General features: G+C 41.0%; 1 protein-coding gene across 1 annotated transcript in view; it reads right to left on the bottom strand.

The window, feature by feature from the left end:
• The window catches only part of LOC308369963 (E3 ubiquitin-protein ligase rnf213-alpha-like), a gene marked incomplete at both ends in the record, with an annotated part of 53494 nt that overhangs the window by 24918 nt on the left and 5250 nt on the right, over positions 1-23326 (bottom strand). Inside the window, 8 exons of the mRNA XM_080844524.1 lie at positions 2637-2781; positions 5276-5374; positions 5525-5661; positions 5766-9299; positions 10423-10578; positions 10731-10924; positions 11319-12825; positions 21633-21800. Coding sequence (XP_080700650.1) covers positions 2637-2781; positions 5276-5374; positions 5525-5661; positions 5766-9299; positions 10423-10578; positions 10731-10924; positions 11319-12825; positions 21633-21800 — 5940 coding nt within the window. The remainder of the gene's footprint in view (positions 1-2636; positions 2782-5275; positions 5375-5524; positions 5662-5765; positions 9300-10422; positions 10579-10730; positions 10925-11318; positions 12826-21632; positions 21801-23326) is intronic.

Consider the following 23326-nt stretch of genomic DNA (forward strand, 5'->3'; position numbering starts at 1 on the left):
GATGACTCCCCCCATGGTGCATGTTTGTGTGATTTTTATAACAACATAGTTAGAGCTCTTCTTGAGGCTAGCAGGTGTTTATTAACTCACTCCAGGAAGGCCAAGAACATCAAGCCAGGGTGGAATACATTTGTAGCTAGCCATCATGCTGCAGCCAATGCAGCCCATAGGGCTTGGGTAATAGCTGGTAGGCCCAGGCAGGGACCTGACCTTGATTATAAAAAGAAAATGAATGCTAAGTATAAATATGCTCTGCGCTATATAAACAAACAAGAGCAGGTGCTGAGTGCTCACTCAATGGCTGATAATATGCTCAAAAATGACATCACTAGCTTCTGGAAGGAGGTAAAAACCCTTAATAGGGCTAAAGCATCTCTTCCACGCAGTATAGAGGGGGTAACCGATGCAGTGGCAATTGCTGACCTATGGAGGCAGCATTATGCAGAACTGTTTAATTGTATTAAATATGAGCCTTATCATATTGGCAAAATAGATCAAGAAAATATTTGTTTTACCCCCAATGATGTTCTTAGTGCCATAGGGCAACTTGCAGACAAGAAAGCTAGTGGCCTGGACAACATCACTGCAGAGCACCTTAAGTTAGCTGGGCCCAGGTTGGCAGTGCTATTGTCTATGTGCTTTACTGGAATTGTGACCCATGGTATATTGCCAGAATCCATGATGTCAGTAGTTCTTGTCCCAGTTATCAAAGATAAGGCTGGTAAAATTGGAAGCATTGATAACTATAGACCCATAGCACTTGCCAGCATTCTCTCCAAAGTGCTAGAAAGATTAATCCTTGACAGGATAAGTGAATTTATAACCACCACTGACAATCAGTTTGGCTTTAAGCCCAAGCATAGTACTGACCTTTGTATTTATGCTCTGAAAGAAGCAATAGACACATATAGAAGGCAGGGATCTACTATGCTTATAGGGTTTATTGATGCATCCAAAGCATTTGACCGCGTCAACCACTTTAAGCTGTTTAGTAAGCTCAAGCTTCGGGGTGTGCCCAGTAGCTTAGTACGCATCCTTGCTTACTGGTATGCGAACCAGAGCATGAGTGTAAAATGGGGGAACATCTTATCTACCCCTTTTAAAGTTGGGAACGGGGTCCGGCAGGGAGGTTTATTATCCCCAGCCCTTTTTAATATCTATATGGACGACCTTTCCAGGCAGCTGGGGGAATGCAGTACAGGTTGTATGATAGGTGATTCACTGGTCAACCACTTTATGTATGCAGATGACCTGGGCAAGCTCTGGGGGTGTCCAATAGTACCAAATACTTAGGGCACATTATCACAGACACATTGGAGGATGATGCTGACATGTTTAGACAGAGGAGATTGCTCTATGTCCAAGCTAACATGTTGGTTAGAAAATTCCACCACTGTACATATGATGTTAAAATGAATTTGTTTAGAGCCTACTGCACCCCTCTCTATACAGCTCCACTCTGGGTGAATTACAAGAAGGAGAGCTTGCGTAAATTGAAAGTAGCCTATAATGACTGTCTTAGGATACTCCTGAAGAAACCCAGGAGTACTAGAGCCAGTCAGCTGTTTTGTAATATGGGTCTTACCACCTTCATGGCCTTGCTGAGGAACCTTACTTTTAAGTTTATGTGTCGGCTGGACCGCTCTTCAAATGTATTAATTGATCTGATGACAGACCCTGGCCGCAGCTCTGTCAAGTACACATCTAAGATCTGGGAACACTGGCATAAGTGCCTTTTTTAGCCCTTCTTTCCTTGTGTATTTATATGCATTTATGAATGTATATTTATATGTAATTTATTGATTTTATGTATTGTACATCTCCCATGTGGGCCTTGAGCCTGTAATAAAGTTTATTACTAGTATTACTCTTCCTTGTCTTTCACCTCCTCCTCCGACTCCTAATCATTAGTAATAAAGAATTATGACCATAGATGAGCCAGGAACTGTAAGGATTTTGGAGGAGGTGTCCAGCTTATTCAAAAATACCATGGATTCATGTTAATTTAGTATAATCATGATAAATATTATGACAGTAGCATCAAACCTGTTCTTTTAGTGTCCTTTCTTGAGGATCGAAAGAGTCTTCCTCTGAAAATTCGAATTATAATGATTATGTTAGTATTCTTGTTTTCAGAATGGAAAATATTCTATGTATGGAAAATGATTAAATTGGCACATACAGGATTCATGTCATTTTTCTTTCAACAATAAATTGAACTGGTGTGGAAATTATCATCCATAAATGCATAACAAAAGTCCAGGATCGGGATTTGTATCATTGATCTATCAATCTAGTCAGTGTGCCATGTTGCTATAAGGAATGGGCATGTTGCTTGATAGTAAAATGGGTATTACCAAAGCAGGAGGTAGAGCTCTCCTGCAGGATCTCGGAGACAGTCTTTCTCTGTAGCCAGTATATGTCACCAGAAAACTCAAGAGTTGGAATAAGCTCATCCAAGTGTAGTGGCCTCCAATCACCTAAAAAAAAAAAATGTTCTTATAGCTATTACAACATTGCAATTGTGACATACACACTTACTATAGTCTCATATACAATTGTTGGGATGGCAAGTGATTAGTACATTTGTCTATAGATATCATCTATAGATATCATTAGTTTTAATAATAAAATACAGAATTGCAAAACATGTTGAATGCATCACCTCCAAAAGGGGCGATGTAGCCACATCCTCCTGAAATTCTTGGCAGTCTTGTAATGAGAACAACATCAAATAGATTCCCCTCCTTCATCATGGTCCTCAGGTGAGTTACACTATGTCTGAGGATGACAAATAGGAATGAGAGGTATAAAGGAGATTATGATCTTGCATTCTTCTACAGTCTTTGCCACAGCTATACACAATGTAGAGTTTTTATCTGACTTTGAACACAGTTAAAGATTGAAATGTTGTCAGCTGCATTAAGTGACCTCATTCATTACAACAATGGCAGGTAGACACAGTATAGGAGAGTACAGTACAGACAATATATATGAGAGCAAAGTACAGACACAGTATATGTGAGTATAGTATTGTATAGACACAGTGAAGGAGAGTGTAGAATAGACACAGTATAGGAGAGTATAGTGGAGATACAGTATATGAAAGTATAATCTGTTGCAGATACAATATAGTGCAGATACAGTATAAGAGGGTAGGCTATAGTAGATTTCAGACTCAGTATAGCAGAGTATAGTATAGTTTAGACTTGCAAGCCAAATACAGTATAATTAACATTCATTTCTTATTTAGCCTACACAAAATTCATCAGCAATGATGGTTCATGCTTTCTTTACTTAAAGAAGGGGTAAGCACGTAGAAACATGATTAAGATTATTTTGCTTCAACTTTTAAAGACCGGCACTGGATATAACAGTTTACCTGCCGATTACAAGAGACCTGTGTTTATTTGAACAATGGCAGATTTGTAAAAATGCCACGGTATATTGTACTTTTCTTCTGTAGTATTATATGTCGAAATATTTCAATTATAGATTTTTATCAACTGCATTTCTTAACCATCAGTTGTTGCACAAACCTGGGCCTCGTTTCCCGATAACGATGTATCTTAACGTTCTACGTGGATTTTCGCGACATCGTTGACGGCCGAACTCTTTCTACTTACGAGGGTTTCCCAACCATCAACTTAAAGTCAGGTGCACGAGCGCAACGTGCACGAGTTCTTAAGTAGCTTTTAGGAGCTGTTTACGTCAGGTTAACCTGTTTACGTTAATTGCTGTGAAATTAGCTAGCCTATGCGTGCATCGAACGTGCAATGTGCACTAAATTCGGGGCGGGGATAGTAACGCCATCTCCAGCAGAGAAGCCTATTTAAACTGTGTTCCCATTGTAAGGACATTTATTACGATCTGTCTGAGAGTGGGCTGTCAAAGCTAGCATCATCGAAGTCATACAGTACAGTAGGCTACATACATTCAATAAAATTAACCTACATTTGAGTCCAACTGCATGACCATTCTTGCCCTACACTTACCCTTACAATAAAGAAGTGATCCTATTTCAACCATAACTTCATTTTAAATAATGTCTTTCTTTATGACATTTAGTTTATAGTTTAGACAGCAACGTTGACATCTACAGTATATTCAACTGCATCCACTACATAATCTCAAACTTTATTTGTTGGTAACTCTCCAAAAAGGCTACCATTAACACATTTCTTAATGAAAAGGAAACATGCATCACAATAATACTTCAGTGTAACCTGTACCTATGTGGAGTGCAAATATGTCTTGCCATTACACTACCCAACAGCCCTACGTCTGCTAACACTACAGAATGCATAATTCCTACGGGCACTGCACTAGTTTTGTATAGGCTAATCTTTATTTTCAAATACTCAATATTCTTTATTTCTATTTTGATGGGAATAGGCAGGTGAAACAACGACATTCTCATGATGTGCTATACACAGAAACATCGTTTGGATTTCTTCTACAATAGGCCGAACGACACCCCTGGATAAGGTGTCGAGGGGTTTGAAGCGTACGTCATGCGTGACTGTATGAGCTATGAAACTAGCGATTTAAAAAAAGTTTCAATGAAGAACATTGCAAATATGTATACAACCATCTAGCTAGAAGCTACCATATAAGCCAATGGAGTGGTGGCATAAGCGCTAAATGTGCCATCAAACTACTGTTTGAAAGCTTCAGTCAAGACCTAAATACTCTGCATTGGTCGCGTAGCACATTTCCGATCAAACCGAGTCATTATAAACATATAAAAAGTTGTGTAGATAGCTTTATTCATGTAAAATATTCCTCGCTTCAAGTAGCCATGTTTTTTTTTTTAATTCCCGTTTCTTCCGAACGACGGTCGAACGACGCCCCTGGTGGATTAAATCGCTAAGTGTGAAGTTACTACTGGTCCTGACCACACGTAGAATTCCTCTCAATGAAAGATACACTTAAGCTAAGTGTGGCGTTGGGAAACCCGTCTGCAACGTAGGAATCCTCTTACGAGCGATTTCAAGTGCTTTTTAGGCTAAGTGCGCGTTCGGGAAACTGGGCCCTGTTCATTTGGATTTCAAAAACAAGAGAATAGAATGCCAAGCATGTGCATGGTTAACGCTAGCAGTTTATACATTCTTCAAAGTGAACTAATTTTTCTTGTAGCCTGTTTCTTTACATTCCAGTTCCAGAATCACCTTTGGAATTTCATGAGTACGTAAACGTTATTTACAAAGAAGGCCCAGAGATGTTCTATAGAAAGTTCTTTTTACAACATTTTATCAGTCTTTTCTTCACTTACCTTACACAAAAGAGGACTCGCTGACTTTGTTTTGGGCATTCAAAGTAAGACTGCAATATCACCAGCTTGCGTGCTCCCGTATCAGCTGTAAGGAAGTCTCTAGAAAAAGATGATAATCAAATTTACTTGATTGTGATCACTATGATACAACTGAATCTGTGTAATAATAATAATAATAATTCATATGTATATAGCGCTTTTCTAACACTCACAGACGCTGTACACTAAATGTATTTGAAAGGGACCTACCTCAGGGTCTGAGAAAATGACTGCTCTGTGTAAAATTCATTGAGCAGGTAGAGGCAAGAGTCACCCTCTCCAATGCTAAGATGGTTGTTGATTTGCTCCAAATCTCTTTTGTTGAGGAGACGGGAAAATGTGGACACCTTTAATCAAATAATGCAGTATTGGTTAATAATTTTTTTACCTTCAAGAATTACTGAGTGCTGTTGCTTGATTGCATGCAATCTGCAAAAATATAAAGGTAAACCTCAAGATTGAGTCCTCTTGGGTCCTCTTCTCTGTATTCCTTCAAGGTCTTCACTATGTTGCCATGAGGCTGTTTGACAAAATATACGTGTAGTAAGGCGCCATGAACTTCCAAACTATGCTTTGCTCTCAACATGGAGTCAGGAGTTGCACACTGAATTAGCTTTTCTTTGGCCATGTCAATAATTTTGTTTCTGTCTGCACCAACCAGTTCCTGAGACACAATGTCTGGACAGCACTGCAAAAGCACAGATGCACATGTGTCTTCAGTGTATCCTACGATGGTGTCATGCTTTTTCCTTGAGATGTCCGTCGCTTCTTCTGATGGATCCATTCCAGTTGTCACAATAGTCTTCAACCAGTTCTCCAGTTCATTCTGCATTTCCTTAGCATGGGATGGGAGGATGCTGCTGAATTCCAGACAGTGTTTCTCCAGACGGTTCAGAAGTGGAGTAGGGAACTGTTCATAAACTGTGCTCTTCTCTTCAATGACAATGAGGCGGAATTCATCCTTTACTCTGCATTTGACACGATGGGAACCAAGGCCAAGGTCCACATAGTAACTCCCTCCTAACTTGACGTAGCACTGATTCAGGGCATCATAAAGACTCTCGTAGAGACTCTGGATATTCATCAGAATGACTGGTCTTCCTGTCTCCATACATGTCTTAACTCTGTTCACAGTTCGGCAAATTTGGGAATATTCTTCATCATGCGGGAAACCTGACCCAAAGATGACCTCAGTTTTGTCTTCAGTGATAATTCCCTGCAGTTTCAGAATTTGTAGGGCAGCATGGTTTGTTGTTGGTAGGAGAAGATACCTAGATGTAAAACCTGATTTTCCCCTTTTTAAGTTTTCTTTAAGCAATGAAGTTGTGTCACATTTCTTAGTTTTCTCACCAAAAACATCAGAGAAGATTTTAAGAATATCAATAGAATCAAATCCTCCAAAATTCCGCTGAACAGCTTTGGTAAGATCCTCAAATGAAGGTATTTCATTTGTCTCCATGGCATATGACACAATTAGCTTTACAAGACTGTAAAAGTCCCGGAGTCCAAAGAAGTCACTGAACTGTTCCTGTTCATGAAGTACCTTCTGGTAAAACTCAGTCAGTTGAGGAATTAGCATCTTCGTTCGAGAGGCTATGTGCTCCTCGTCATGGGGGCATATAGCATGAGCTGTTTTCTTCAACTCTTCAAGCAATGGGGATGTTCTCAGGACCATTATTCCTCTGTTCATCTTTGCTGGATCCAGTGACCAATTGGAAATCCCAACGAATGCAACCTTTTTGTCTTCAGGCTCCTCATCATCAATGCAACCGAATTCCAAAAGTGGGTGCAGTGTTTTTAAAGGCATCTTTGGGGAGTCTTCTGCCAATCCAATTTCGTCAAGGACAACCACGGAGACATATTCATCAGGATTCTTGTCTTTTTGGAACTGTGCACACTGCCTGAACACAGAGATGATGCCATCTGGGGAGGAGTGAGGGCTGCATTGAAAGGAAGCAAGCTGGACTTTTTTGAAGCCTTTGAAGAGTTCATTTTGGGAGCTTTTCCCCTGCATTGCATGGGCAGCAATAGTTTTGGAAAGTGATTTAGAACTCCCAGGTTTTCCAACAAGGAATAATGGAATTCTCAAATTCATGCATACGACCATCATGAACACATTTTCCTTCAGGGCATCATTCTTTGCCACTGAAGCTGGACAGTCCACATGGTCAATGAACACTTTTTTGCATGACTCGATCTCTCTGCTGATAACTTTGGAGGGCAAAGACAGTGCTTGGGCAACCCTATCCAGGTATGCTTTACGGTCTTCTAGAGATGCCATGTAGCAGACTCCAACTGCAAGGATGAGGGATCGAACCAACTCAGGAACCCCTCCTTTGCTATGTCTGTCAATTTCAGGAAATAATGTGGCCTTTTGCTGATAAAACCACATGACTGTTTTCATGCAACGCTCAATGTCTCGAAGACTGACCATTCTACACTCATCCGTTAACCCAACCATGTGCATCTGAGAAGCAGAGATAACCTTTGTGAACAAGTCCTCTTGTTCTGTGGGAAGGTTTTCTTTTTGGAAGAATGTTTTCACCATCTGTTGGATGTAGAGGTCTTGTGTCTTCTCATTTAATTTTCCAAAGTCCCATACAAGTGGTGAAAGACTTGGAGGTAAAGGCTGAACTCTGTAGACCAGTTGTCTCATTGGAATTTGTCCTAGTTTCTCTTTTGTATTCTCAGACTTGACCCGGTACCCAAGTCCAGCTTTCTCCAGTTGCTTAATGGCTTCCTGTGAGTGCTTCCTGTAGGGATTGCATGCCGCAATGATTTTAAGACGACATATTTCCATCTGTTCCCCGTTTACAGATTTGTCACAGATCACTTCCTTTATTGCATTTATGGCTTCTGTTGTGTTTGCCTCATCAAAAAAGAGAATAGTGTCCATTCCTTGAGTCTCATTCTGTTTTGAAATTCTAACAGCCTCTTGAACTTTTCTGTAGATGGTCTCTGATGTCGTGCCTCCATGAACCCTGACCACAATCATATTTTGTCCCGGTTTCCCAGACCTCAGCAGATCACACATGAACTGTACCAGCCGGGTCTTCCCACATCCAGTTTCACCCATGATGATGACAGGGATGTCAGATTCAAATCGCAGATGAATGGCAAGGATTTTCATCACATTATCAAGCGTCAGCTGATATGTGTCATCTGGATCTATGATTTCTTTGTCGTCATCTGGATCTGTGATGTTGATGCCTAGAACTGTACTTATGATGATCAGCTGTTCCTTCCGGGGAAGCTTCTCAAAATCGATATTAAATGGAACCTTTTGTGCTTGCAACTGTTGAAATAGCCTTCTGTCAATGACTTTCTCCTCTACAATCTTTCCAGTGCGAGCATCAATGGCATTCAAGCAGTCAATGTGGAACCCTAAGAACGTCATGGATGAGTTGTCAGCATTAAACATGATGTAAGGGTGAGCTGCCTGTTCCCAATGTCTTCTGAGCTGAAATTCTTTTAGAGCAGCATCTTCATCTGGGTTCATCTCTTCCTCAGCACTTTTGTCACTTATCTTCAGTGATCGGATGGAGAAATCCTTCGACATTGTGATCATGAATTTTACAACAAATTTCTTAAAGCCGGTCAGGTCTTCACTTAAGATGTCACTGCAGAAAATTGACTTCTCACATTTCTCTAACTGCATGTTGAGGAAGTGTGTGAAGTTTCTGAGTTCTCCCCATGAGGGAGTTCTTTTGCCACAGTAACGCATAAGGCATTCTAACCATTCCTTTGGGGAATCTTCACAAGTTCCAGGTTTGAATGAAAAACTCTCCAGCTGGTTCTGATCATATCTTTTGAAGTATTGATATGGTCGCTGGAAGGCTTCACTGGAAAATTCTGCCTCATCCATTAACTGATACTCTTCATCAAATGAGCCTCCTTCAGTCAGGATCTTTTGTGTTTCCACTGGTGACAGACATTTTACATTTGGAAACATTTCCAAAAATGCCTGTTCCATTTTGGTAGACATCTGTGGGATGAATAAATGCAATTTGTAAGTATTTTTCCAAAGAAATATTAACAATTGGATGAGTTACCGCCCATATATGTTGTCTAACATACAAAACATGTTTCAAGTAAATTTAAATGTACAGAGCTAATATGTTGAAAACAACTACCGTGTTTTCCGGACTATAAGGCGCACTTAAAAGCCTTTAATTTTCTTAAAAAACGACAGTGCGCCTTATAATCCGGAGCACCTTATATATGGATTAATTCTGGTTGTGCTTACTGACCTCGAAATCGATTTTGTGTGGTACACGGCGCTCTGTCAAAATGTTTTAGTATGACTTAAGCCGCACCGCTTGCAGCATTACGGCTACCGTATTTTATATAAACCATCGAACAGTAAATTGCTTCCGATCACTGTTGCTCTCTGCTGGTAGCTCGGTGTTGGAAGTGCCTTCTCCAGCAAGCTAGAAATGACAACTAAAGTAATTTGCTATAGAGTAATGCTTGGAGTGTTGCTCTCTATCCATTACATAGTGAATGTATTCCACGTATGTGTAGAACCTATTTAGAATGGCTGACCTTACATAAAACGGCAGTGAAAGAGCCAAGACACTGGAGGCAAACAGTATGTGTGAGAGCATTTCAGCATGCTAACGTTATAGTTATTAGCAGCAAGGCTAGATAGCTACTATGTGTTTCAATTGGTTTTGGTCTAAACCTAACAATAACGGACGAGAGCTTCAGTTAAGACCTACAATACTCTGCAACATTTTGAGAGTTATTGTAAATCCGTAACGTTTGATTTAGCAGTATCAGACTGGTTTTTTTACGTTTTACAACCGGACAAGGTTGGGAGTTATTGTGAATACACTCATTAACATTTGAACAATGTTGAGAGTTATTGTGAACATGTTTAATAAAGTTGACTGACTGACTGTTTTGTTTCGCTTAATGTGCCTTATGAAAAAAAATCTGAAATAGACCATTCATTGACAGTGCGCCTTATAATCCAGTGTGCCCTATAGTGCGGAAAATACGGTACACCCTGTGTTTAAAATAAAACACAAATGATTTTCTGATCACAATTCTAATTCATTTCTCATCATATTTTGGGTCCCATTGTCCTTCCTGCATTCATTTACCTCAGAGTTTTGTCGATCACATTCTCTGTTTGTTCGTTTTGTGTATTCCACCAAGTACACGTGGGAGTTATTGCACCTCCACATGGATCCATCTGGGCTCTGGAAGCATCTCAGCACAAACAGCTGCAGCAGGAATGAGTAAAGACCCTTGGATACCTGGAAATACAAGAAAATACGAAACATTTCAAAATACCTTCCTTATTAATCTGAGCATTTATACAGTTTACTTTTTCTTGTTTTACACAGAAAAAGGTATTTAATTCCTTGAGCTATTATTCTATAATATCATTGTAAAACATTTTACTTACCACAGGGGGCACATCAAAGTGGAAGATCCTTGGCACTGTGTCAGTGGGCTTATCCTCACACAACTGAAACTGCTGTATGATGTGTGCTGGTCTCAGCTGTGATTCACTGAGCCGGATGGTTTTATGGGTGAAGCCTTCCTCTCTCAGTTCTTTCATTGATGCATTTATAAGGCTTTTCACATAAAGTGATTTTCCTAGAAAAACATCAAAGCCAGTTAATTTACTACCCAATAGATGGACACACATTAACAAATAGGATCATAAATAATAAATAGGAATATAAATATGAATTAATTAATTCACTACAATATATAGTTAAGGATTGTCAAAACAATTAATTCTGAAGATGTAAGTCCATCAGCAGAGGTTTAGAGGTAACTGTAGATTCTCTGGATTACAATTTTGGTCCCTAATTAAATGGCTGCAGTTGTTTTTCGGGGTTTGATCGTAAACAGTATTTCATGAATGACATTTCATGCCTTATATGTAACCCTACATGTATTGTTGCTTTTCAATTTAAATGCAACTACTCATATATATTTACACAGATACAACAGATAATACATTATGTTTCGGACAAACTCTTACCCATGCCAGCATGTTCTGAGAAGACAAATTTGGTCCTCTGGGAAAATTGCTGAAACTGGTGTAATTTTCCAAATCCATTTCCATCCCCAGAGGCCATTTTAAGTTGAGACTCGAGGTACTGTTTAATCTCTTGATTACGGTTTGGGTTCTTAAAAAGGGTTCTTTTGTATTTGTCAAAGGCAGTAGCCACGTAACTATGATTGGCTTGTAAATCACAGCAGATGATCAACCTGTATTTTTCTCTGGTTGAGTTGTCTTGAGTTTTTGATAGTTTGCAGAATATAGACTCCAGTTTTCTTGAAACCTCATGATTGAGTTTGTCTGCATTTAACAAACTGTAGATCTTCTCGTGTATGCTGCCAGACAGCAGAGCTCTTCGTAGGATCAGCTCAACCTCTTCTGCTGTTGTCTCTGGAGTACAGATCAGGATCTCATCGTAAGTTGGAAGTGGTTGCATTTCATCCTGGTATAACGACAGGCAAAGTGGAGCCATCTCAACATCTTTACAGGAGATGAGATTAGGTTTTCCAGCTTCCAAATCAAAATGTAGTTTTCTTTGCACTGTGTCTGTTGCAGAATTATCAATGTGTTGTATTGTTTCTCCCAGCACATCTAAATCCACAAATTTGTCTGACACAAGTCCTGAGAGTTTGTCAAGATATGTCTTCCAAAGCATTTCAATCTTCTTATCAGAGCGGGTTATGTTTTCAAACATTGTTGAAATCTCATCCTCTGTCATTGAAAAAGATGATATTTGATCAGATGATTGTCCCCCTTTGAATTTCATTTTACTATCAAGCACGGCATCTCTTGCATTCTCGTATGTTTCACACCATTCTTGGACCCAGTCGTCGTCGTCTTGATATTTTTCAATGTGTACCATCACAAAATCTTGATATTCGTCAATGTTTTCAGAACTTCTCTCTCCTTCATGTGCTTGCTGTTGACAATACATTATTGCTGCTTTAATCAGTTCCTCAGGGAATCCAAACTCTCCAAAATACTCCATGTGATCTGGATAGACGATAAGGAACTTCTTGAGCTGTGCATAACCTTCTGATTCACTATCTTCGACAGGGGTCTGGAGTGCCTTGGTAAGGGCATCCTTCACATCTTTGTCTGTGATATCCTCTTTCATGATGGACAACATGTTGAGTAGACTTGCACTAATCTTATCTTGGTGCTGTACTTCTGCCATGGAGCAGCACAGATTCACCAGCTGCTTTGCAGTGAAATAATTCAGGAAATAATATCTATTCCTTTTTGTCTCCACATACTTCAGCCACTCTGACAGGCAACACCTCATGCTTTCATGGAGTCCCTTCAGCTCCTCCAGCAGAGGTCTATGTCCTTTGATCTCCACATTGGTGATTCCAAAGTTCACCCAGATTTTTAATTCATGTTCACAATCACAGTAGGCAGTCATCTCCCAGTCTTTGAAAAGAACATGACCAGCATCACAGAGTTCAAGGAAGGATCTCCCAACATTGAAGATGTGCTTGAACACCTGGAAAATAAATCAAGACAAAATGACAATTCATATTTGATATAATACAAAGACTAAGGAATTATAATGATCGTTATGTTCTAATGATGAGACTTTTGAAGTTCACACACTTTCTTAAAGACATTGGCCCTCATTCTGATTATTTTCGGTAATTCTTCAGAAATGCTTCTTACACGACTTTGCAAAAACAACGTAAGGGAAACGCTGCCGCTGCATTGTCGCACGCTTGAAAATGCGTTCATAAACAGCCGAAGTCTTATAAGCTGTGTTCCCCCGGATTAGTTTCTTAAATTGATGCGCGTTCTCGTGAAAGTGGATTTGCATACATACACGCCCCGCCAGCTCCTTATTAGGGCACACAGCCATAGCCAAGTGTGCTGTCGGAATTTCCCAAATCCACACGAAAGCATCTCGTAACAGGTGTTCATTAATAAGGTGGAGATCTTTTCTTGCGTTGAACTTCCGAAGTCCGTAAAACACATTTAAGAAGGTAATTTTTTTGTACAAATTGAAAAAGTATAAGTGTGAAGACAGGTCACAAGTAGGAGTATAAAATGCAGTCAGTGCTGTCAGTCAAAATAGCCACCATAAGTGTGAAGACTGGTCACGAGTAGGAGTTTAAAATGCAGTCAGTGCATGTCAAATTTCTTAAAGATTGGGTTTAGTGTTTATGTATTTATTCACTTACATTTGCAGTGTTCGTGTACATTTACATTCACATTCAGTCATTTAGCAGACTCCTTTGTCCAAAGTGACGTACAAGGGAGGGAACAGTCGAGCTACAAGCAATAGAGACCAAGTGTAACAATAAATACTTCCTCGTAGAATCATGACTATAAATGTGAAACGTATTGTTAATGATACAAATATTCTCATATTTATTTATATTAGGATTATTTTGTATGATTATTTTAATCCAAGGATGTCTATAGAGTTGATGTGAACGCAATCACCAAGGATTTCTCACAAATTCAGCCGTTAAGCCTTTTAACACGGACAGATTTTTTTAATGTGTTTCCTCAAATAACCACAAGATGGCCCGTGGAATCACATTTGAGAAGATTCCGGCAGAGTTACGACTGCTATTTCGCATTCTGAAAGTCTTCTGAAGTACAGAAGAAATCCCGCATGAGAAAACAATGGAGAATGGCAAATGTTTTCCTAAATCCAACGAAGTGGAGATCAGAAGAAAGTCCTTCTTAAAGTCTTCTCAACTGCTGTCGAGAATGAGGGCTATTGAACCTCATTCCTGAACGCAGTTAAGAAAAAGTTAAGACATTTGTTCTAAACCCCACTTACAAGGTACCCCTAGACAATTCTGGCATTCCTGAATGGTTTCTTATCTGGGAATCGTTCTTAGCTAATAAGCGGATTTAACTGGTGGGAAATGTTGTTCTTGTTTTCAAAATGGCTTTATAGTTCCACAGGGTTTTGTCCTAGAGTCATAAAAAGAACACCCCCAGAATCATTGCATCTTCTTCTTTTAGATACTATACAGTTAGAAACTAAAAAAATAAATGAACACTTTGTGAGGCGATTATAACTAAATTCTTGCACATTTCAGCCGCTGACTGACAAAACAGCTGCTAACGACCCACCCATTAGCAATTGAGGGCTTTTCATATGATAAATGCATGCTAAATCAAGATCACTATTGGGTCATGACGCCTGAGAAAACACCCTGTTTCACCAGTAAACTAGTCCACATGTTGGGTTGTTTTCATACTTCATACATACAGTACTGAAGACTGTGAGGACAAACGTAACAACTTTGAACTTCACCTTGACCGAGCTGAGGATATTTTAGGATGCAATTTGAGGATGATATTTGAGAATGCAATGACTGTGTTAATAGCCTATTGGGGTTTAAATAATAGCATATTGATATTTGTGTGGATCTAACTTCTGAACAACAACTTTCCTAACACAGTCAAACATCAAGCAAGTGCAACACAAGATAATGCAAGACAGCAAATAAGTAACGAATAGTTCAATAGAAAGTAGGCCCCTACCTGGCAGATCCAAAAACTCTAGAGTGTTGCATTAAACTCTAAAACTTTCTGTCTAAGTAGTGCAGTTCAAAACACAGCTAAGCTAGCCCAATGCTAAATGACCAAGCATGTGGCTCATTGTATGTTTTCTGATAGATGTGCGTTGTATTTTACCTTTGTTACGACCCTACTAATCTGGTCTGGGGCTCCGCCCCTTTGTGCTAGGCTGTTGCCTGTTTTGTCTCTCCTGCAGGGGTGGTGCCAAGGAGATAATTGGCCTGACTATATAAGAGCTGGGAGTTGCAATGGACACTCTCTCTCGTCTCTCGTCTGGCTGACACTGTTGCATGTGTGTTGCTGCTCCGTTTCAGTATGGTTTGATCCAGTGGTGAGAGCCTGGGGAAGCCTGCCTGACCACCGAACTCCATGCCGGATGCTTCCTCCGTCCTCGTCGTGTTCTACACTTTTGTTTGAGTACCTATACTGACCTCTAGACATATTGCACGACACTTTCCTTTTAATTCATTATACTGACTGTTTCTTTATGTAAATAAACCTTTTACTATTTAAATCACTACGGTGTGGTCTACCCATTCTATGTCAGGGCTGCCTTGAGCCAGGCAGTCGTGACATGTGGGGGCTCGTCCGGGATTTTTTCGCGGATATTGTGACATTAGGTTATAGTGAGTAGTTTGGAGTTTAGATTTAGTGATTGATTGAGTTCTTTGTTAAATTGATTGCAGCTGCGTTGTGCCGTCGGATGCGGCAAAGGTTGCTGAAAATTTCGGTGAGTCTATGCATTTTTTCATTGCGTAGGCTCAGCTGAATAGTTGATTGGGAAAACCCCCGTAGTGATTGGTTTATTTTGAATTGTGACGCGACGAATGGGAGATCCAGAGCCATTTTCATTAAGTTGGCTGTCGGTACAAACTTTTAGAGTGCACGTCTTGTTTGGAGAATTCGGTGGTTTCTGTTTTACCAAGGACGGGAAAGACATAGCGAATTTGGTTAGTGTGGAGCAACGTGAACACCCTGCGACAGGTGAGATCGCACAAAAGTTTTGTTTTATTTCCTGATTATTTGTTGTTTTTGCGTGTTGACTGAGGGAGGGCTGCGTTCAGCCTAATCACAGATACACGTGAAGTCGTAGGTTTTGGAAATAGGTTTCCTTTGGGGGTGATTTTTAGATGCGGGGAGCTCCAGTATAAAAAGTTGTAGTCCTTCTTGGTAATCAGGAACCACGTCATATTGCAATGTTTTCAAAACGTGTAGCTTGTGTTGTGTGAGGCCGGCGGGAGCGAGAGTTCCATTGGTTTGTTTGATAGCCTGTTTGATTTGGTTGGCTATTTGGTTTGGCATAATAGAGTACTCTGTTTGGTTAACGAAATATTTGTGTATTGTGAGACAAATTCCCACAGTTTAGTTATGGAAGGGCTGGCTGGAAGGGACGTCTTTTTGGTTGATCCAGTGCTGGAGCCTGTGATCTCTGCTGCGTTCTTGACGCCTCAGCGCTCAAACGCAGTGTCTAATAGGTGGAAGGGATTTACGTTAGAACAGCAACAGATATTGCTAGAGATGCAATTAAAACGTGAAGAATTTTTGGCCGAGGAACGTCGAAAAGAGCTAGAGTTTCGGTTAAAATGTGAGAAGGAAGATAGAGAGCTGGAAGACCTTAGAGCGAAAAGGAAAGAGCGTTGGAAACTGGTTGGGGAGGGTATTGCACCTTGTGGTAATCCTAAAGGTTCCCCTTCAGAGCCAAAAGTATCAAACATGCTTACGCTTTTACCCAGGTTCAATGATTGTGACTCAGACCTGTTTTCCCCATTGGAAATGGTAGCAGAGGAACCTAGAGTTACTCCTGCTGACGATGCCTATCTGATGTGTTTGGTGAGTGAGAGCACTGACACAGTCAGTAAGGAGGTGTTTTTGGAACAGCCACAGAAGGATGACTGTTTTGGTCCATTTGTAACACAGGGTAGTGCTTCATTTATTGTGAGTAACCAGAAGGAGCCTGTGCAACCTGTTTTGCCTTTCTCTAAGGAGTCTGACCCATGCTTTGCTGATTTCCCAGAAGTGTTCACTTCCTGTGAGGTGACTCGTGACAGGAGCCGTGACCGAGAGTCAAAGGGCGGGGATCCTGATGGTTTGAATTTGCCTGTGTTACTGCCTACTCTTACCCATGAGGAGGTTGTAACAGCACTGAAAGGAGACGAAGAGTTGGTAGGCAGGTTATCTGTTTGTTCTATTCCTGCTGTAAGGAAACCTGTGGAACATCTCATCCTTGATTGTGTGGGCCCGCTGCCTTCTAAGTCAGGGTGTGCATTTCGGTTGACTGTTTTTGTCCATCAAGTCAGTGTTCAGTTGTCTCTGTTAAAGGAGAGTTTGGAGGAATCCAGACCTCCTGAGAATGTGATCGGTTACATAAGTGGGTTCCATTATAGGTTGTTACTCGCCTCGAACATGGCCAGTGACCATGGAACGAAGGCCCGGCGACATACTAAAAGACTGTTTGATCGCAGAGCTAGAAAAGAGCTTCAGCGGTTTTGGAGAGTGGTGGGTTACTATGGAGGCTTCTGTGGTAAATTTCTCCACTGTTGGTTGTCAACTTACAAACCTCCTTAAAGGAAGAGTAAAGTTAGTATGGTTTCGCTCATGGGTCACTGCTGAGTAGTGTTGTCCTGTCTAATGTCTTCTGTACCTCTTGTTCCCCTTCTCCTGTTATATACTTAAATATGCTTTCCAAGGTACCTGGATTGCGGGTCGAACAGGAGTTGGGGGTTTTGGAGGGGATGAGGAAAGTGGGCTTGGGAAATACACTTGGTGGTTGGTGATGGTTGGTGTTACATCTAGTCAAAATCTAGATTTGTGGTTTTGTAGTGGTGTTGGGTTGCACAAGGTGGAAACTAAATTGTAATGCCAATATTTACTGTTATGCCTTTAAATTGATGTAGGCTATTTGATATAAGGACCTATGGTTTTTGGAATATGTATCTAGAATTTATTGCTAAATGAATTGTATTTGTAAACTGTTCTGCAGCATGGAGCAGTTGTGCTGTTCAGCAGTTTATGTTGTCCTGTGCAGAGTCCCGCTTAGCTGGGCCTCTGTTTTAAGGGGGGGGAATGTTACGACCCTACTAATCTGGTCTGGGGCTCCGCCCCTTTGTGCTAGGCTGTTGCCTGTTTTGTCTCTCCTGCAGGGGTGGTGCCAAGGAGATAATTGGCCTGACTATATAAGAGCTGGGAGTTGCAATGGACACTCTCTCTCGTCTCTCGTCTGGCTGACACTGTTGCATGTGTGTTGCTGCTCCGTTTCAGTATGGTTTGATCCAGTGGTGAGAGCCTGGGGAAGCCTGCCTGACCACCGAACTCCATGCCGGATGCTTCCTCCGTCCTCGTCGTGTTCTACACTTTTGTTTGAGTACCTATACTGACCTCTAGACATATTGCACGACACTTTCCTTTTAATTCATTATACTGACTGTTTCTTTATGTAAATAAACCTTTTACTATTTAAATCACTACGGTGTGGTCTACCCATTCTATGTCAGGGCTGCCTTGAGCCAGGCAGTCGTGACATGTGGGGGCTCGTCCGGGATTTTTTCGCGGATATTGTGACATTAGGTTATAGTGAGTAGTTTGGAGTTGAGATTTAGTGATTGATTGAGTTCTTTGTTAAATTGATTGCAGCTGCGTTGTGCCGTCGGATGCGGCAAAGGTTGCTGAAAATTTCGGTGAGTCTATGCATTTTTTCATTGCGTAGGCTCAGCTGAATAGTTGATTGGGAAAACCCCCGTAGTGATTGGTTTATTTTGAATTGTGACGCGACGAATGGGAGATCCAGAGCCATTTTCATTAAGTTGGCTGTCGGTACAAACTTTTAGAGTGCATGTCTTGTTTGGAGAATTCGGTGGTTTCTGTTTTACCAAGGACGGGAAAGACATAGCGAATTTGGTTAGTGTGGAGCAACGTGAACACCCTGCGACAGGTGAGATTGCACAAAAGTTTTGTTTTATTTCCTGATTATTTGTTGTTTTTGCGTGTTGACTGAGGGAGGGCTGCGTTCAGCCTAATCACAGATACACGTGAAGTCGTAGGTTTTGGAAATAGGTTTCCTTTGGGGGTGATTTTTAGATGCGGGGAGCTCCAGTATAAAAAGTTGTAGTCCTTCTTGGTAATCAGGAACCACGTCATATTGCAATGTTTTCAAAACGTGTAGCTTGTGTTGTGTGAGGCCGGCGGGAGCGAGAGTTCCATTGGTTTGTTTGATAGCCTGTTTGATTTGGTTGGCTATTTGGTTTGGCATAATAGAGTACTCTGTTTGGTTAACGAAATATTTGTGTATTGTGAGACAAATTCCCACAGTTTAGTTATGGAAGGGCTGGCTGGAAGGGACGTCTTTTTGGTTGATCCAGTGCTGGAGCCTGTGATCTCTGCTGCGTTCTTGACGCCTCAGCGCTCAAACGCAGTATCTAATAGGTGGAAGGGATTTACGTTAGAACAGCAACAGATATTGCTAGAGATGCAATTAAAACGTGAAGAATTTTTGGCCGAGGAACGTCGAAAAGAGCTAGAGTTTCGGTTAAAATGTGAGAAGGAAGATAGAGAGCTGGAAGACCTTAGAGCGAAAAGGAAAGAGCGTTGGAAACTGGTTGGGGAGGGTATTGCACCTTGTGGTAATCCTAAAGGTTCCCCTTCAGAGCCAAAAGTATCAAACATGCTTACGCTTTTACCCAGGTTCAATGATTGTGACTCAGACCTGTTTTCCCCATTGGAAATGGTAGCAGAGGAACCTAGAGTTACTCCTGCTGACGATGCCTATCTGATGTGTTTGGTGAGTGAGAGCACTGACACAGTCAGTAAGGAGGTGTTTTTGGAACAGCCACAGAAGGATGACTGTTTTGGTCCATTTGTAACACAGGGTAGTGCTTCATTTATTGTGAGTAACCAGAAGGAGCCTGTGCAACCTGTTTTGCCTTTCTCTAAGGAGTCTGACCCATGCTTTGCTGATTTCCCAGAAGTGTTCACTTCCTGTGAGGTGACTCGTGACAGGAGCCGTGACCGAGAGTCAAAGGGCGGGGATCCTGATGGTTTGAATTTGCCTGTGTTACTGCCTACTCTTACCCATGAGGAGGTTGTAACAGCACTGAAAGGAGACGAAGAGTTGGTAGGCAGGTTATCTGTTTGTTCTATTCCTGCTGTAAGGAAACCTGTGGAACATCTCATCCTTGATTGTGTGGGCCCTCTGCCTTCTAAGTCAGGGTGTGCATTTCGGTTGACTGTTTTTGTCCATCAAGTCAGTGTTCAGTTGTCTCTGTTAAAGGAGAGTTTGGAGGAATCCAGACCTCCTGAGAATGTGATCGGTTACATAAGTGGGTTCCATTATAGGTTGTTACTCGCCTCGAACATGGCCAGTGACCATGGAACGAAGGCCCGGCGACATACTAAAAGACTGTTTGATCGCAGAGCTAGAAAAGAGCTTCAGCGGTTTTGGAGAGTGGTGGGTTACTATGGAGGCTTCTGTGGTAAATTTCTCCACTGTTGGTTGTCAACTTACAAACCTCCTTAAAGGAAGAGTAAAGTTAGTATGGTTTCGCTCATGGGTCACTGCTGAGTAGTGTTGTCCTGTCTAATGTCTTCTGTACCTCTTGTTCCCCTTCTCCTGTTATATACTTAAATATGCTTTCCAAGGTACCTGGATTGCGGGTCGAACAGGAGTTGGGGGTTTTGGAGGGGATGAGGAAAGTGGGCTTGGGAAATACACTTGGTGGTTGGTGATGGTTGGTGTTACATCTAGTCAAAATCTAGATTTGTGGTTTTGTAGTGGTGTTGGGTTGCACAAGGTGGAAACTAAATTGTAATGCCAATATTTACTGATATGCCTTTAAATTGATGTAGGCTATTTGATATAAGGACCTATGGTTTTTGGAATATGTATCTAGGATTTATTGCTAAATGAATTGTATTTGTAAACTGTTCTGCAGCATGGAGCAGTTGTGCTGTTCAGCAGTTTATGTTGTCCTGTGCAGAGTCCCGCTTAGCTGGGCCTCTGTTTTAAGGGGGGGGGAATGTTACGACCCTACTAATCTGGTCTGGGGCTCCGCCCCTTTGTGCTAGGCTGTTGCCTGTTTTGTCTCTCCTGCAGGGGTGGTGCCAAGGAGATAATTGGCCTGACTATATAAGAGCTGGGAGTTGCAATGGACACTCTCTCTCGTCTCTCGTCTGGCTGACACTGTTGCATGTGTGTTGCTGCTCCGTTTCAGTATGGTTTGATCCAGTGGTGAGAGCCTGGGGAAGCCTGCCTGACCACCGAACTCCATGCCGGATGCTTCCTCCGTCCTCGTCGTGTTCTACACTTTTGTTTGAGTACCTATACTGACCTCTAGACATATTGCACGACACTTTCCTTTTAATTCATTATACTGACTGTTTCTTTATGTAAATAAACCTTTTACTATTTAAATCACTACGGTGTGGTCTACCCATTCTATGTCAGGGCTGCCTTGAGCCAGGCAGTCGTGACACCTTGTACCCACTGTGTTTGTTTGAGAGTTGTGTTTTGTATTTGTAAAATGTGGTGTGTACATTTGCAAATTTTGGGGCATTTATGAATCACATTCTGTTTGTTTGCAAATATAGTGGGGTATTTGTGAATCTTTTTGCCACCAAATTAATCCCATACTTAAACATATGTGAAATCAGCAGCAAAACTGCTGTTTTAATGCCATATTTGAATTCAGCACATGATGGCCCATAACAAAATAGCACTTCCTATTTTGGAAGTACACAATAATCACCTTTTCAAAAAATCTGATTTACCTCCACATAATATGTGATGCCATCCTCTCTGTTGCCATCAGTGACAGTGATCAGCATTAGCTTGTTCTGGAGTTCTTTGAGTTCAGTCAGGCTATAAGTCTTGTATTCACTTTTCCCATCTGCAGACACTTCTTTACATTTTAGTGAGATGCAATTTTCCAAAGTGACCTAATAGATTCATTAGGGGAAATCACAAAGACAAATCAAGATTCCAAATCAGTGAACAAAACTACAAACCTAATTTACAAAATACCCAGTACTTGTAATTGGTAAATATGTAATCACGCATAACACAATAAACATCGCATAGCAAACACCCAAAATTCCCAAAACACCATAATTCAAGATATCATAATTGCTAACTAAGGGTCTGATTTACTAACTGGATTGCGCCCATTTCTGGCGTAAAATAGCGGTCGTAAACATAAAACGCTATTTACTAATGGAGCGCAGCGCATATTAACGCTTTGTGGGTGTTGATGGGGGGACACAAAAAGGTGGGTGGAAACATGCGCAAATATTTGGGAGGAGCGAAGATAAGTGCGGCTAATGATGTATTGCGGGGTATTTACTAAACTGCCTGGCAAGCGCACATCTCCGATTTGCGCGCTAATTCTCCGCCTCATAAAAGCACGTCTTAACCAGGAAGCGCATTTTCATTGAGTCTGAAAACGTTGATAAGGCAGCAGTGATAAGAGAAAGGCGAAGAAAGAAGACAGAGACAGTGCACAGAAATATTTTTTTCAACTCGTATAACACATTTTCAGTTAAATTAACCACAAATCATTATAGACGGTACAGGTTAACCAGCCACGCAATACTTCAATTACTGAACCAGATCAGGGACGACATCTAACCCTCCAACCGGAGATCATATTCCATTCAATCAGTTGGTAAACATTGCAAATATTGGCACCGGATCATTTCAAACAGTTATAGTATCAGCAGTTGATATATCTCAGCCTTCACAAATATTCACACAGGTACTCGAAGCATTGCTATGGCGCACTGGTCAATACATTTCCCCACTGCCACAGCTGAAATTATAGACATCAAACAGGACTTTTTTTGAAATCGCAAACTTTCCGAACGTAATTGGAACCATTGATTGCACCCACGTCCATATATATTGTAGTGAACCCATGTCCCTTGTAGAAATTATTAATCTTGCCATGTACACATCTATATTGTTATAATAGACAGTTTATGCATTAATGCCACCAATAGCATATTCTTTATAATCGTTTTCTTTTAAACATCTTGCTGTAGGTGATGGCGGGCAGAACAACAATATAGCAGCGCACACATTGAATCAGGTTCAGTGATTGAGCGAACGTGAACCAATATATCTATCTCCACTTCGCGGAAGCTTCATTTTCTCTTCCTAAATAAATACCACGGAAAATGCGGAAAAACACCGTGCTTTAATGTGCGAATGCAGTTTAAGCAGCGGTCGCAATGTTAGTAAATCAGGCCCTATATAGGGCGGAGTAAACACAGTTTGCCCAGCGCAGATCTGGTTTGATAAATACCAAGTAAAATGCGCAAAAACACCGTGCGTTAATTTGCGAACGCAGATTAAGCAACGCTCGCATATTAGTAAATCAGGCCCTAAGACTACTACAAGCTATAGAATGTAAGTACCATTAGGGTGAGATTTAAAGTGATGATTAAAGACCTTTAAGTGTGCGGTA

This window comes from Sprattus sprattus (genome assembly GCF_963457725.1).
Source record: "Sprattus sprattus genome assembly, chromosome: 9".
Lineage (NCBI taxonomy): Eukaryota > Metazoa > Chordata > Actinopteri > Clupeiformes > Clupeidae > Sprattus > Sprattus sprattus.